Consider the following 13,876-nt stretch of genomic DNA (forward strand, 5'->3'; position numbering starts at 1 on the left):
CTCTCTCCCCTTCCTGCATTAATGCTGCACATGGGATTCCAGACTATGAATTGGTGAATATTAAAGGGGTTATCCAGGAAAACACTTTTTTTTATTTATCAACTGGCTCCAGAAAGTTTAACAGATTTGTAAATTACTTCTCTTAAAAAATCTTAATCCTTTCAGTACTTATGAGCTGCTGAAGTTGAGTTGTTCTTTTCTGTCTAAGTGCTCTCTGATGACACGTGTCTCGGGAACCGCCCAGTTTAGAAGCAAATCCCCATAGCAAACCTCTTCTACTCTGTGCAGTTCCCGAGACAAGCAGAGAGCACTTAGACAGAAAAGAACAACTCAAATTCAGCAGCTGATAATTATTGAAAGGATTAAAAAATTTTAATAGAAGTAATTTACAAATCTGCTTAACTTTCTGGAGCCAGTAGATTAGATATATAGATATAGATATATATAGATAGAGAGAGAGAGAGAGAGAGAGAGAGAGAGAGAGAGAGAGATAGAGATAGAGATAGAGAGATAGATATATATATATCTAAGTTTTTCCTGGAATACCCCTTCAAATACAAGGCCTAAAGCAATGTATATGGGAGAAGGCCAGAATCTCCACCCAGAGACATTTTTTATCACTGACCCGGCAGACAGTATCTGATGAACGATAACTGAAGCACTACAAATCTCAGCCTGTTATATAAATCAGATAATGGCAGGATATGCTGGGACTTGTGGTTCTAATATGGCTTTTAAGGTCCTGTATGTTGAAAGCCCCCTTAGTTTTGATGTATACAGGGCTCACCTGGTCTTGGAACTTGTTTTCCACCATGCACCAGGGTGGCCCCCTCCTTCACACCAGTTTGGCAATATTCAATTAGTTTATCTAGGTGGGCCTTGTGGTTCTGGGGTCCATGGTCTGTGGACCTTTCCAGAGGGTCCCCTATCTTCATCTTTTTTACTTCTTCCACCTGGAAAAGTTAGGTCATGGCAGTTCAGAGGTCATGCATCACATACATGTTTTCATAGATTCATGTACAGTGATCCCTCAACTTACAATGGCCTCAACATACAATAGTTTCAACATACGATGGTCTTTTCTTGTCGTGTCAATGGCCAGAAGAAGCGACCAATCAGAATGGATATTTCACTGATAAAACCCCTGTATTCCTAAAGTGCATGCACTGACTGGTGTCTGGTAGCGCCCCCTACAGTACAGGGAGGTATTACATGTTCTGTATTCTTTACCTATATTACTGAAGTGCATGCAGGTGTCTGGTAGCGCCCCCTACAGTACAGGGAGGTATTGCATGTTCTGTACTCTTTACCTGTACCAGGGTTAGCTGCTCCTTTTGACATCAGGTGAGGGCGGCTCCATGTTACTTTATATAGGACATTGCGTGTTCAATACAGAACCCTGAAGAAGCTCCTGTCCTCTACATAGACCAGTGTTTCCCAAAGAGGGTGCCTCCAGCTGTTGCAAAACTACAACTCCCAGCATGCCTGGACAGCCTAAGACCTTCAGTCATTTCATTGCACCTATCCTTCTGGGAAGGGCGGCGATAGGCCGGAACATAGATTCAGCATACCTGGCGTCACGAGTGACAGGGTTAATATTAACCCCTCACATACCAACATCATACCATCCCTACCATACACCCCCCAAGGGCTACCACAAGGCCTTTTTGGCATCACGAACAGGATTCGGGTGTGTGCCTACCATTGCCACTAGTGAAAGTGTACTCCCCCCTAAGAAGTGAACTTTATTAATGTACTGCGACTTATACTCCGGAGTAAGGGGTTGCGCGCACGGTGCTGTGTGGAGGAAGTGTGCATGTAAAGTAAGGGGGGAGGGAACAGGACTGCAGAGTTACAAGTCAGCGCGGGACATACCAGTGCACGTGATCCAGAGACCCCGCCCACCGAAGCCCTCGGTGCCGCGGCGGCCATTTTGTCGGAGCCTAAGGCCAGAAACCAGCAAAGAGAGACAGCCCAGTGCGGGAAAAGGCGCAGAGTGCGCCAACAGGTTAGAAGCTGTGAAGAACCAGAGCAGTACGGGACTCTGAGACATCAGATTACCGAATTGAAGTCCTGCATAGAATCGCTCCAGCTGCCGATCAACGCACTCAAATTCCAATTAAAAGCCTTTGAGTTTCAGGTCACCGCTCTCAAGTTCCAGATTAAAGAACAATTGCGTATTTCCCTGGGACCTAGGAATCCGAGGTCTATTTAAAGGGCCAGTACAACCAATACGAAAATGTCGGAACCTGCAGTCCCACAGTCCCCACCTGAACAGCAAGGGGGCGATGCTCTAGCGGCCCAGCCAACAGGGTCTCCACCCTCAGCCAGAAGAATATTGCCGCCCTCACCAGCACTCTCGACCTCCCAAGGGCGTGCCCTGCCTATGATGCCAGCAAGACCTCCAACACCGGCAGAACAGGACCCAACCAGTCCACCCTCAGTCTCTCCCCATGTGTTGGGAGCCCCAGTTGCTGCACCTGTCTTTTTGGGGAATCCTGTACTTCCCACCTATAATGGTGACCCTTTTACACTAAGAGACTTTAAAGAGAAATTCTACAGCCTCTTTGTATTCTATGCACTTCCCCCTCATCAACAGGTACAACTGCTTCTGGGACAACTCCAGGGACCCGCCTTGGAAGAACTTCGCACCTGGCCAGTGGCCGATAAGGCCACAGTGGGACAGATTTTTGAAGGACTTTCTCAAGTGTTTGAATCTAACTCCCCCTCAGAGGTACGCCTCCGACTCTATGAATGACGCCAGAAGACCCTCCGAGCATATGCAGTGGCTTTGCAGAGCGCATTAGAGGCGGTACAGAAGTTGGACGGCATCACACCCGATCAGGGCAATCGAGTACTGATGGACCGTTTTATAGAGGGGGCGCTAAACAAATGGGATAAAGCCCAACTTAGGATGCTGGCCGTACAGAATCCCGACATGACCTTCCCAGCCTTTAAGAGATTAGCGGTGAAAGTAATAGAATCAGGGCCTCAGACAGAAGAAATTAGTGTCCCTACTACAGACTCTCAGGGTCCTTCGCCCCAACCGCCTGTCCCTTCTCAATCTGCCCCACCAACATCTAATCCTAACCCTTGGACAGCTGACTTACAAGACATTAAACAGGACATAGAACAGTTAGCCAAGGCTTTCAAAGAAATGGCAGTATGGCCAAACCCTTCCAGATCTGCAACACCACCACCTAAGAAGGCTGACCCTCGCCCTGTCACTCCACCTAGTGTTCCTCCTGTGAGACCTCCTGGAAGGAGTAGAGATTGAAGGTCCAGAATCAACCAGCGACAAGAAAGGACTATCTATGTACGTAGCTGCTTGCCCCTATGTACAGGTGATGATTGAAGGTGTCCCGTTACAAGCTCTGATAGAGGGTCTCAGATATCCACTATCCCACAGGGGGTTTTCTATAAGTACTGGGGCCCAGAAAGATTGTGTGATCCTCAGGAAGCGGACTTTAGAGTAATTGGAGGGAACGGGAAACCAGTACCCAGACATGGTTACTGGGAGCCCACGGTGCAGGTGGGAAAACATGTGTTAGGAAGGCAAGGGGTGATTGTCACAAATGTCACAGATGAGGGAGCGGACGATTTCATTTTAGGCATGAATATTATGAGGCACTGTTTTGATGATATTGTCTGTGCACTGCATGCATCTCTCCCTCACTTGTCACCCTCAGGCCGGCGAGCTGCCCAACACCACTTCAAAACCCTTCAAGCAGAACAGAAGTTCGTGAATGATCATGGAGAAATCTGCCGAGTAAGGGCTCAAAATATCCGAACCATTAGCCTACAGCCACAGACAGAGCCAGTAATTTGGTGCCGTGCCCGACCCGGGGTGAAAAATCAAGATTACCAAGCGCTCTTGGAGCCCCTTCTGCTGGAAGATTGTCCCTTGGTACGAGCTGCTCGAAGCCTTGTGACCGTACGGAATGGGAAGGTCCCAGTGAGGCTTATCAATCTCTCTCAAGTTGCTGTCCAGCTACCCAAATACCCCAGTCGTTACGTAACACCATCTAGACATCAGAGATGTAGTCTCGAAGTCACAGGTGGTCCAATCTGGACCTGACCAGAGCCCTGCAGAACCTTGGTGGAACCAGCTGCAGATAGGGGATGAAGACACTCCCAAGGAACAGGTGGAATGAGTCATTCAGGTGGCTAAGAAACATCAAGAGGCTTTCAGCAAATTTCCCACAGACTGTGGCAGGACCGCTATGATCAAACATAGGATCCTCACCGGGGATAATCCACCCATTAAAGAGAGGCATCGCCCTGTGGCTCCTGGGATGTATCAGACCATAAAGAAAATGTTGGTAGAGATGAAAAAGGCTGATGTCATCCAAGAAAGCCAGAGTCCGTGGGCTGCACCTTTGGTCTTGGTTAAAAAGAAAGATGGCACCATCCGCTTCTGCATAGACTACCGGAAGCTAAACAACATAACTCATAAGGATGCCTATCCTCTCCCACGCATTGAAGAACCCTTGACGGCGTTGGGGTCTGCCACCTACTTTTCCACACTGGATCTGACGAGCGGCTACTGGCAAGTGCCAATGGCAGAAGAAGACAGAGAAGACCGCATTTGTGACTCCCATGGGTCTCTTCGAGTTCAAAAGTATGCCCTTTGGACTGTGCAATGCACCAGCTACTTTACAACGCCTAATGGAGCGATGCTTAGGGCCCCTTAACTTCCAGAGTGTTCTGTTGTATCTAGATGACGTCATAGTCTACTCTCGAACATATCAGGAGCACCTGGATCATCTGAAAGAAGTTTTCCAAGTCCTTATCCGACACGGACTCAAGGTTAAGCCTTCTAAATGCCACTTGCTAAAGCCTCAAGTGCACTACTTAGGACATGTCGTCAGTGCCCAAGGAGTCCAGCCTGATCCAGACAAAGTGAGTGCTGTGAAAGAGTGGCCTACACCCAGGATGGTGCAAGACGTCCGAAGTTTCCTGGGGTTTGCTGGATATTATCGGCGTTTCATCCCTCATTTTGCTCAAATTGCCGGACCCTTGACCGAATTACTGAGAGGGACTGCCCGGGATAATTATAATGGAAGGCTTCCCATCCAGTGGGCAGAAGAACAAGAGGATGCCTTTCGAGCCCTGAAGTATCTCCTCACGGAACCCCCTATATTGGCATATCCTGACTACAGCCTGCCGTTCCGTTTATACACAGACGCTAGCTTTGAAGGTCTGGGGGCGGTCTTATCTCAAGTGCAAGATGGCAAGGAGAGGGTGATTGCCTATGCCAGCCGGCATCTTCAAGGTGCTGAGAAGAATGATGCTAACTACAGCTCCTTCAAGCTTGAACTCCTGGCCCTAGTTCGGTCTATTACTGAGAAGTTTAAAGACTAACTGGCTGCTACTCCCTTCACGGTCTACACTGATAACAACCCCTTGGCCCATTTGAACACTGCTAAGTTGGGAGCTCTTGAACAGCGTTGGGCCTCTCGGTTGGCCAACTATGACTTTAGCATCAAGTACCGCAGCGGAAAAACCAATGTCAATGCGGATGTACTTTCTCTCATGGCCCCGGGAGAAGCACCTCCTGCTGAAGACGTGTGGGAAGATGTAGAAATGCCTCCCTTCTACCGAAGGTTCGTGAGCCAGAATGCTCTAACTACCCAGGCGGGTGACAGACCTGAATCTCCCAAGGTCTCTGAAGATCTGTCTACCTGGAAGACTATTGGAGACCTCCTCGACTATTGCCTCCACAAGAAAGTGCCTACACGGGTGTGCAAGGCCCATGGAGACTTCGAATTGAAGCGACTGTGGCGGCAGAGGAACCGCCTGTTCCTGCACAAGGGGTTGGTCTACCGAAATTCCCTGGACCCAGTCTCTGGAGACCGCATACACCAGATTGTGGTTCCCAGGAGGGATGCAGCCATGGTTCTGAATGCTTATCATGACCAATCCGGACACTTCGGGGTCCACAAGACAGAGATCACAGTCAGAAGGAGATTCTACTGGATCCGGATGTGGGGAGACATCGAGAAATGGTGTGCCGAGTGCTCCGTGTGCAACGTGATAAAGAACCCCCGGAGGGACGCAAGAGCCCCTTTGCATCCCATCTGTACAGAAAGACCGAATCAAATTGTTGCCTTGGACCATGTGAAGCTGGCCCCCACTCGATCTGGCTATTGTCATGCCCTAACAATGGTGGATCATTACTCCAAGTGGGTGGTTGTGGTCCCCGTCAAGGATCTTACCGCCAAGACTGCTGCTCAACTCTTCTACCGGCATTGGATCCAACCTTTGGGGTGTCCCGAATCGGTCCTCACGGATCAGGGAACCACCTTCGAAGCTCAGTTGTTCCAGGAACTTTGCCGGCTGCATGATTGCAAGAAGCTCCGGACAACAGCCTACCATCCCCAAGGGAACGGACTCTGTGAGAGGATCAATCAAATGTTCATCCAGATGCTCAGAGCCTCTGTCTCGAAACACGAGGAGTGGCCTCAGCTGCTGCCAGATCTCCTGGAAATCTACAACAACACTTCACTGCTCTACGGGGTATACGCCCTTTTTCTTGATGATGGGCCGGCACGGCCAATTGCCAAAGGATAGAACCTTTGGGCTACCGGCACCTTTCAACAATTCTCCTCAGGCTACCCAAGGTTGGGTATCAGATCATCGAGGAAGCCAAGGATATCGTTGAGAAGAGAATGGGTGAAGTTCATGAGCGCCAGCAGAAAGACTAATCGACATGCTTCGGCTCAGCCCTTGCAGCTTGGAGATAAAGTGTGGCTCAGAAAATTTCCTAGAACCCATAAATTGGACTCCTTGTGGGAAACGGAACCATATACCATCACTGCAGTTCCTTACCCCGAAACGGACGTCTATGAGATACAAAAACATGGGTTCGAGCAACAGGTGGTTCACCGAAATACAATAAAAGTGTGCCGGAAAGAAGATACGCTTAGCCCATCGCCTCCTACTCCTCCTGATCCACCTGCTATTTCTACACCACCTCCGACAAGGCCAATGAGAGAGTATGTGCCGGGAGAAGGAATTCATCCCACTATGGACGTTCCTTTGTTTCCATCTCAGCAGCCTACCATGTATTGGGGCATACCGTTCCCAGCTCCATCCAGTCAGCCGACACTGGTCGCACCAACCAATCAGTTGCCAGTAGCTGTTGCCCCATGTCAACCACCATTGGTTGCTACACCCAATCTTAATCCTGTTCCAGTGACTGCTCCGGACATTGAAGCCACCAGTCCATCTGTTTTGAGAGAGCCCCTCAGTTCTAACGTAGAAGTTGCTCCCATTTCCAGCCCTCCAGCTGGTCCCTTGGGGACTGAAGCTCTTGAAGAATCCTCAAGTGAAGGAACTCCTGATGATTCCGAGGTGGTGTTGCGGCGGTCTCAAAGGACTACACAGGGCAAACTACCCGTCAGGTACCAGGACTCACATTTAGTACCTGCACACATGGTACCTCTGATAACACACTTCAATGCTCTGCCAATTACATATCAGTACCCTACATTCCTCACTTAATGTACTACTTCAAAATTTCTCTAGTACATACACAAAAACAAATATATATCTCACTTAAGAAAACACTTTAGGAATTGTAGCATATTGATACCCAATTCCTGCCACTGTTAGGTACACTTCTCTTCTTTATTCGTTGCGTGTGTAAGATGCTCTGCCTGGCCAGTAGATGCTCTTGTTAGTACAAAAGTAAACACGTAATTTTCAGAATAACCTGGATAGGTTGTTGAGAAAGTGCTCTAGGGGTAAGTAGCGTGTAGTCGTTAGACCCTAGCAGCCACCCTTACTGTGACCTAGCTTAGGGCTTGCCAGTATACCTTTCGTGTACTAACTAACAGATAACTTGTTGTTGGCATAAAATATGTGAGATAACAAAATGTCTAGTCAGCTTGAAGCTAACAGTATAGAGAGCTGAACTAATGTCTAGTAAGCTTAAATAAATGTATGATAAGTTTTATAAAGTCATATAGGAAGCTATAAACTAAAGTATATATAGCTTCTTTAAGTGTCTAGATAGCATGCAAGTGTCGAGATAGCACGCAAGTGTCGAGATAGCACGCAAGTGTCGAGATAGCACGCAAGTGTCGAGATAGCACGCAAGTGTCGAGATAGCACGCAAGTGTCGAGATAGCACTCAAATGTTTAAAGGTAAACTGTCACATTTTCTCCTGCACTATCCACCGGTATTGGTGGATAGTGCGGGAGATGCTGATTAAAACAAGCCCTACCTTGGTCTGATCTGCGCCGCCGTTCGCCCGCAATTGTAGTTTTAATCTCTGTGTATATCCGGCTGTAACTGGCAAAGGCGGTGCTTCTGCGGGCTAACTGACACTGACGTCAGAGCCGCTTATGAATATTCATTCCTCCTGTTCTCCCTCTCTTCGCCTCCTAACCAGAGGGAGGGATGAATATTCATGAGCGGCACTGACATCAGTGTCAGTTGGCAAAGGCGGTGCTTCTGCGGGCTAACTGACACTGATGTCAGCGCCTCTCATGAATATTCATCCCTCCCTCTGGTTAGGAGGTGAAGAGAGGGAGAACAGGAGGGATGAATATTCATGAGCGGCGCTGACATCAGTGTCAGTTAGCCCGCAGAAGCACTGCCTTTGCCAGTTACAGCCGGATATACATAGAGATTAAAACTACAATTGCGGGCGAACGGCGGCGCAGATCAGACCAAGGTAGGGCTCGTTTTAATCAGCGTCTCCCGCACTATCTACCAGTACATGTGGATAGTGCGGGAGAAAATATGTGACAGTTTTCCTTTAAGTAGGATGTCTAGCTTAAATATAAATCATCCTGTTCTATAGCATCCTGTTCTTATTCTCGTCCTAGTCCCTCTGTCTCAGGGGACAGACGTCGAGGCCGACTTATGTTTAGTAAGGGGGTTTGTGGTGTCCCAGTACCGCATTTCATTCGGTACTTATTTATCCATAGAATAATGTATATAGTATTAATATAGTATTATTTCTGTATATAAATGGTTTATTACTGGTTTCCATGGTGTCGCAAGGCCTTCGGGTCATGTGATGCGTTCCAAGCCTCATTCTGGATGCGTTCCAGGCCTCACTTTGGTATCTCTAGCCTCATTTTGGGTTTTGCAATGTATATAGATCCTGTGATGTAAGCAATCCCATGATACCATGTAAAGTAAATGGCAGATGTTCGGACCAATCAAAATCGCCACGCCCCCTGCCCATATAAGGGAGCGGCGGCCATCTTATCGCTCTCTTGTTCCTGGGATAGCAAGTAAGCAAGACCTGTATAGCAGTAATCGCAGTGAGTTAGGCCTGAGCCTTGCGGCAACGGCTGAATGATCTAAATTATAGAGTGTATCATCCCCTAAGCACTCTGCAGTTTCACGGGACTCAATATTTCCCCTAAATCCGGACGGATCTGCACATCATTCCCAAAATTCAGAGACTATAAGTTTCATGCAAGGTCCGCAACTTCTGCCAGTCCCAAAGCAACCTAAGAACTGTTATATGAGACTGTTACTACGTATTGGATATTGCAAGCACTGCAGTAAAGTTATTCAAGTTAAAGTTAAATCTACTTGTGGACCTTCAGTCATTTCATTGCACCTATCGCTTCTGGGAAGGGGGGGCGATAGGCCGGAACATAGATTCAGCATACCACCCCTCACCCTGGCGTCACGAGTGACAGGGTTAATATTAACCCCTCATATACCAACATCATACCATCCCTACCATACACCCCCCAAGGGCTACCACATATGTAAGGATTTGCTTTATCTATATTAGTTATCTACTTATTTTTCTTTAATCCTCACTTTTTCCTATTTCTGGATGACATTTTGGTGGCTTCAGAACCAATTACCAGGTTTCCATAGAGTTATGGTCTCAACATACAATGGTTTCAGCATACCATGGTTGTCCTGGAACCAATTAATATTGTAACTTGAGGGACCACTGTATTTTCTTGGCACACTTACCACTCTCTTTACAAACTCATCATGAATGCCATCCTCCACAAACAGTCGCCCAGCAGCAATGCAGTTTTCACCTTTATTAAAGAACACTGCACCCATTCCCTGAGAGGACAGGAAAAATGTGATATTTATAATAAACAATTCTATAGTACTTTGTAGTGACTTTATACAAAGTAAAACAGATACTTTTAGCCCAATTCCCTACAATGAAACATGTGCAATAAGACCCTGGAGCTCCTCCTAGTGACTTAAAAGCAGAATAACCAGCACAACTAATACATTGAATGTATTAACTCATCAATGTCCCCTCATTTATTAATTATTATTATCATTATTATTAGGCATTCTTACCATCCGTACAGCTTTGTCCAGGTCACAGTCTTTAAAGATGATCAGAGGAGATTTCCCACCCAGCTCCAATGATACTTTCTTTACATTACTCAGTGCACAACTACATGAGAAACCAGAAACATCAGAAATAGTTAATAAATAGAAAGTATAAGAGACTTACTGTGAGGTGTTCTAGTCTACTGTTCCCTTGTAATAGAAGTTTGAAAATATTATAAGTACTGTATTACTGATCAATATGTACGAGAATAAATCTATTATACTTCCCCCAATGGTATGGATAAGAGTAACTTTTATTATACTGGTCCCAAGTGGGAAAATAAAGCTACTATAATACTTCCCTCTATGTAAAAGAATATATCTACAGTACTATAATAATATATCCTATGTAAAAGAATAATATTACTATAATTCTGACCCCAATTGATAAGAATATAACTACTATAATACTGCTCCATATGTTATACTATGTATAAGTATAAAACAACTAAAATACTGCCTTCTATGTACAAGAATATAACTTCTATAATATTGCACCCTGTAAATACTATAATACTGCTTCATATGTTCCAGGATATACCGTATTTTTCACCCTATAGGACGCACTGGCGTATAAGACGCACCCAATTTATAGGTGCAAAATCTAAAAAAATAAAGATTCTAAACCCAACAGTGGTCTTCAACTTGCAGACCTCCAGATGTTGCAAAACTACAACTCCCAGCATGCCTGGACAGCCGTTGGCTGGGAGTTGTAGTTTTGCAACATCTGGAGGTCTGCAGGTTGAAGACCACTGTTGGGTTTAGAATCTTTATTTTTTTAGATTTTGCACCTATAAATTGGGTGCGTCTTATACGCCAGTGCGTCCTATAGGGTGAAAAATACGGTATATCCTGGATGTCGCTCCATCGCTGTCGCTGCGTACCCGTGGTGTCCCCGACGCTCCGGACTTCTTCCCCAGGATCCACGCTCTCCGTCGCCGTCCTCACGCCGCTCCGCACGCCGCTCCTATTGGATGGCATGCGCGACGATGTGATGACGACGAAGGAGAGCGCAGCGGATCCCGGCACGGAGAAGACACAGAGGAGGCAGGTAAGGTCCCTCACGGTGTCCTGTAAGCTGTTCGGGACGCCGCGATTTCACCGCGGCGGTCCCGAACAGCCCGACTGAGCAGCCGGGTTAGTGTCATTTTCGCTTCAGACGCAGCGGTCAGCTTTGATCGCCGCGTCTGAAGGGTTAATGCAGGGCATCACCGCGATCGGTGATGTCCTGTATTAGCGGCAGGTCCCGGCCATTGATGGCCGCAGGTATTCGCCGTATAAGACACACCAACTTTTCCCACCCAGTTTTGGGGAAGAAAAAGTGCGTCTTATACGGCGAAAAATACGGTAAATACTATTATACTACCTCCTATGTACAAGAATATAACTACTATAATCCTGCTCCCTATGTACAAGAATATAACTACTATAATACTGCCTCCTATGTACAAGAATATAACTACTATCTTGGTACTGCAGATTTGGTTGCCTATTGACTTCAATGGGCAACAAAATCTGCACCAGATCTGCAGCAAAAATACACACTTGTGAATGCACCCTAATACTATCTCCTATATACAAGAATATAGCTACTATAATACTGCCTTCTATACAAAAGTATATATGTACTGTAATACTGCTTATGTAAGGTTTTTTTTTTTTCACACAGAGGCTTTTGAAGTTGTTTCTTTGAGCCTTAAAGGGGTACTCCGGTGAAAACCTTTTTTCTTTTAAATCAACTGGTGCCAGAAAGTTAAACATATTTGTAAATTACTTCTATAAAAAAAATCTTAATCCTTCCAGTACTTATTAGCTGCTGAATGCTACAGAGGAAATTCCTTTCTTTTTCGAACACTGATGACACCACGAGCACAGTGCTCTCTGCTGACATCTCTGTCCATTTTAGCAACCGTGCATAGCCGATGTATGCTAAGGGCAGCATGGTGGCTCAGTGGTTAGCCCTGCTGCCTTGCAGTGCTGGGGCCTTGGGTTCAAATCCCACTAAAGACAACAATAAATAAATAAAGACTTTTTATTATTATAATATCAGCAGAGAGCACTGTGCTCGTGATGTCATCAGAGAGCATTCCAAAAAGAAAAGAATTTCCTCTGTAGTATTCAGCAGCTAATAAGTACAGGAAGGATTAAGATTTTTTAATAGAAGTAATTTACAAATCTGTTTAACTTTCCGGAGCCAGTTGATTTAAAAGAAAAAAAGTTTTCCACTGGAGTACCCCTTTAATGCTAAAGTCTTGTAAAAGGAATCCCCATAATTCACCTTTTCATGATATGCTTTCCTATTGGTGTGGACCCTGTAAATCCTATTTTCCTGACATCAGGATGATCAGAGAGACGTTGTCCAATAAGAGACCCTAGGTGAAACATACATACCAGTGAGTTTGCAGCCAGTAACCAACATAATTTTTTTGGGAGGGTGCTGATGGGTAAAAGGTGTGGGGAGCAAATTTTACTAGTGTACCTACCAGCTCCAGGCAGGATATTAACCACTCCTTTAGGAAAACCAGCCTTTATAGTTAATTCAGCAAACTTCAGAGCTGTTAATGGGGTCACCTGTGGAATACAACATCTATAAAGTCTAGTATCATCATTTACACATAGTACAATTTAGCACCTGCATTAGATTAGCCTTCCCATCGTAACACACAGTACATTACTTGTCTAGTACAGTGGTTCTCAACCTTTTTTGCCTGAGTACCCCTTGACAGCCCATTCCCCAAAAATTGTACCCCCATATTAGAGCCGTTTTGTAATGATTATAGTATAATTCATATGCTTTACTTTCTTCTATAACAGGCCCCCTGTTCCTCTCCCTATCTCCCCAGTTCCCCGATTTACAGGTGACGTCTTCTCTAACCGGAGTTGTTTACTTTTCTTTACTATCTGGCCTAGACCGCCATTAAGATTTCTCCAATAAAAGACTTCTCCACAGAACCAGCCAAACAAACATTTTAGGCTTCTTTCTGCAGTACAATACCCACCTATTTACAAACTTCTCATGTTTATTGTCACACACAGTAATATTACTCGGTTTGCGTCCCCATAAAGTCATACACCAAAAAGAGAACAAACAAGGTATAGACAACCCCTGTCAGAATAGGTTAGTGAAGTGTTATGTAAACAACTCTACCCAAAAATGCAAACACTATCACAAACGTTATGCTCAAAAATCAATCTTTATAAGACATATTACAAACAATTTATAAAAGCTATGAAAATATATTTGGCACCTATAACAACCTCTATGAATTACATGACATGATAGTGCTAGTGGGAGATAGATATATCATTCCATAATGGTCACACGCAGGAATATGCATAGCTAATTCATAAAGATATATAAGTAGTTAAGTATTATAAAAGAGTAGTATAATAGCATAAGGAGATCCCAGCGTCTATGAGTCAAACAAGCCTTACCAGTCATGTAACAACCCCAACATATGTTTTGCTCAAATAGGCTTCCTCAGGGGGCGTCCCTATAAAGTTGTTAGGCCCTCTCTGTGCCCCCAAATATAG

General features: G+C 45.5%; 1 protein-coding gene across 5 annotated transcripts in view; it reads right to left on the reverse strand.

Moving 5' to 3' along the window:
- The window catches only part of ALDH1L1 (aldehyde dehydrogenase 1 family member L1), a 111,298-nt gene that overhangs the window by 3,049 nt on the left and 94,373 nt on the right, over window positions 1-13,876 (reverse strand). For all 5 annotated transcript variants that reach the window (XM_056524893.1, XM_056524894.1, XM_056524895.1 and 2 more), the window contains exons 16-20: window positions 12,826-12,913; window positions 12,621-12,714; window positions 10,307-10,406; window positions 9,959-10,057; window positions 788-953 (exon numbers count right to left, since the gene is read on the reverse strand). In XM_056524893.1, coding sequence (XP_056380868.1) covers window positions 788-953; window positions 9,959-10,057; window positions 10,307-10,406; window positions 12,621-12,714; window positions 12,826-12,913 — 547 coding nt within the window. The remainder of the gene's footprint in view (window positions 1-787; window positions 954-9,958; window positions 10,058-10,306; window positions 10,407-12,620; window positions 12,715-12,825; window positions 12,914-13,876) is intronic.

This window comes from Hyla sarda, chromosome 6 (assembly GCF_029499605.1).
Source record: "Hyla sarda isolate aHylSar1 chromosome 6, aHylSar1.hap1, whole genome shotgun sequence".
In the NCBI taxonomy this organism is placed as follows: domain Eukaryota; kingdom Metazoa; phylum Chordata; class Amphibia; order Anura; family Hylidae; genus Hyla; species Hyla sarda.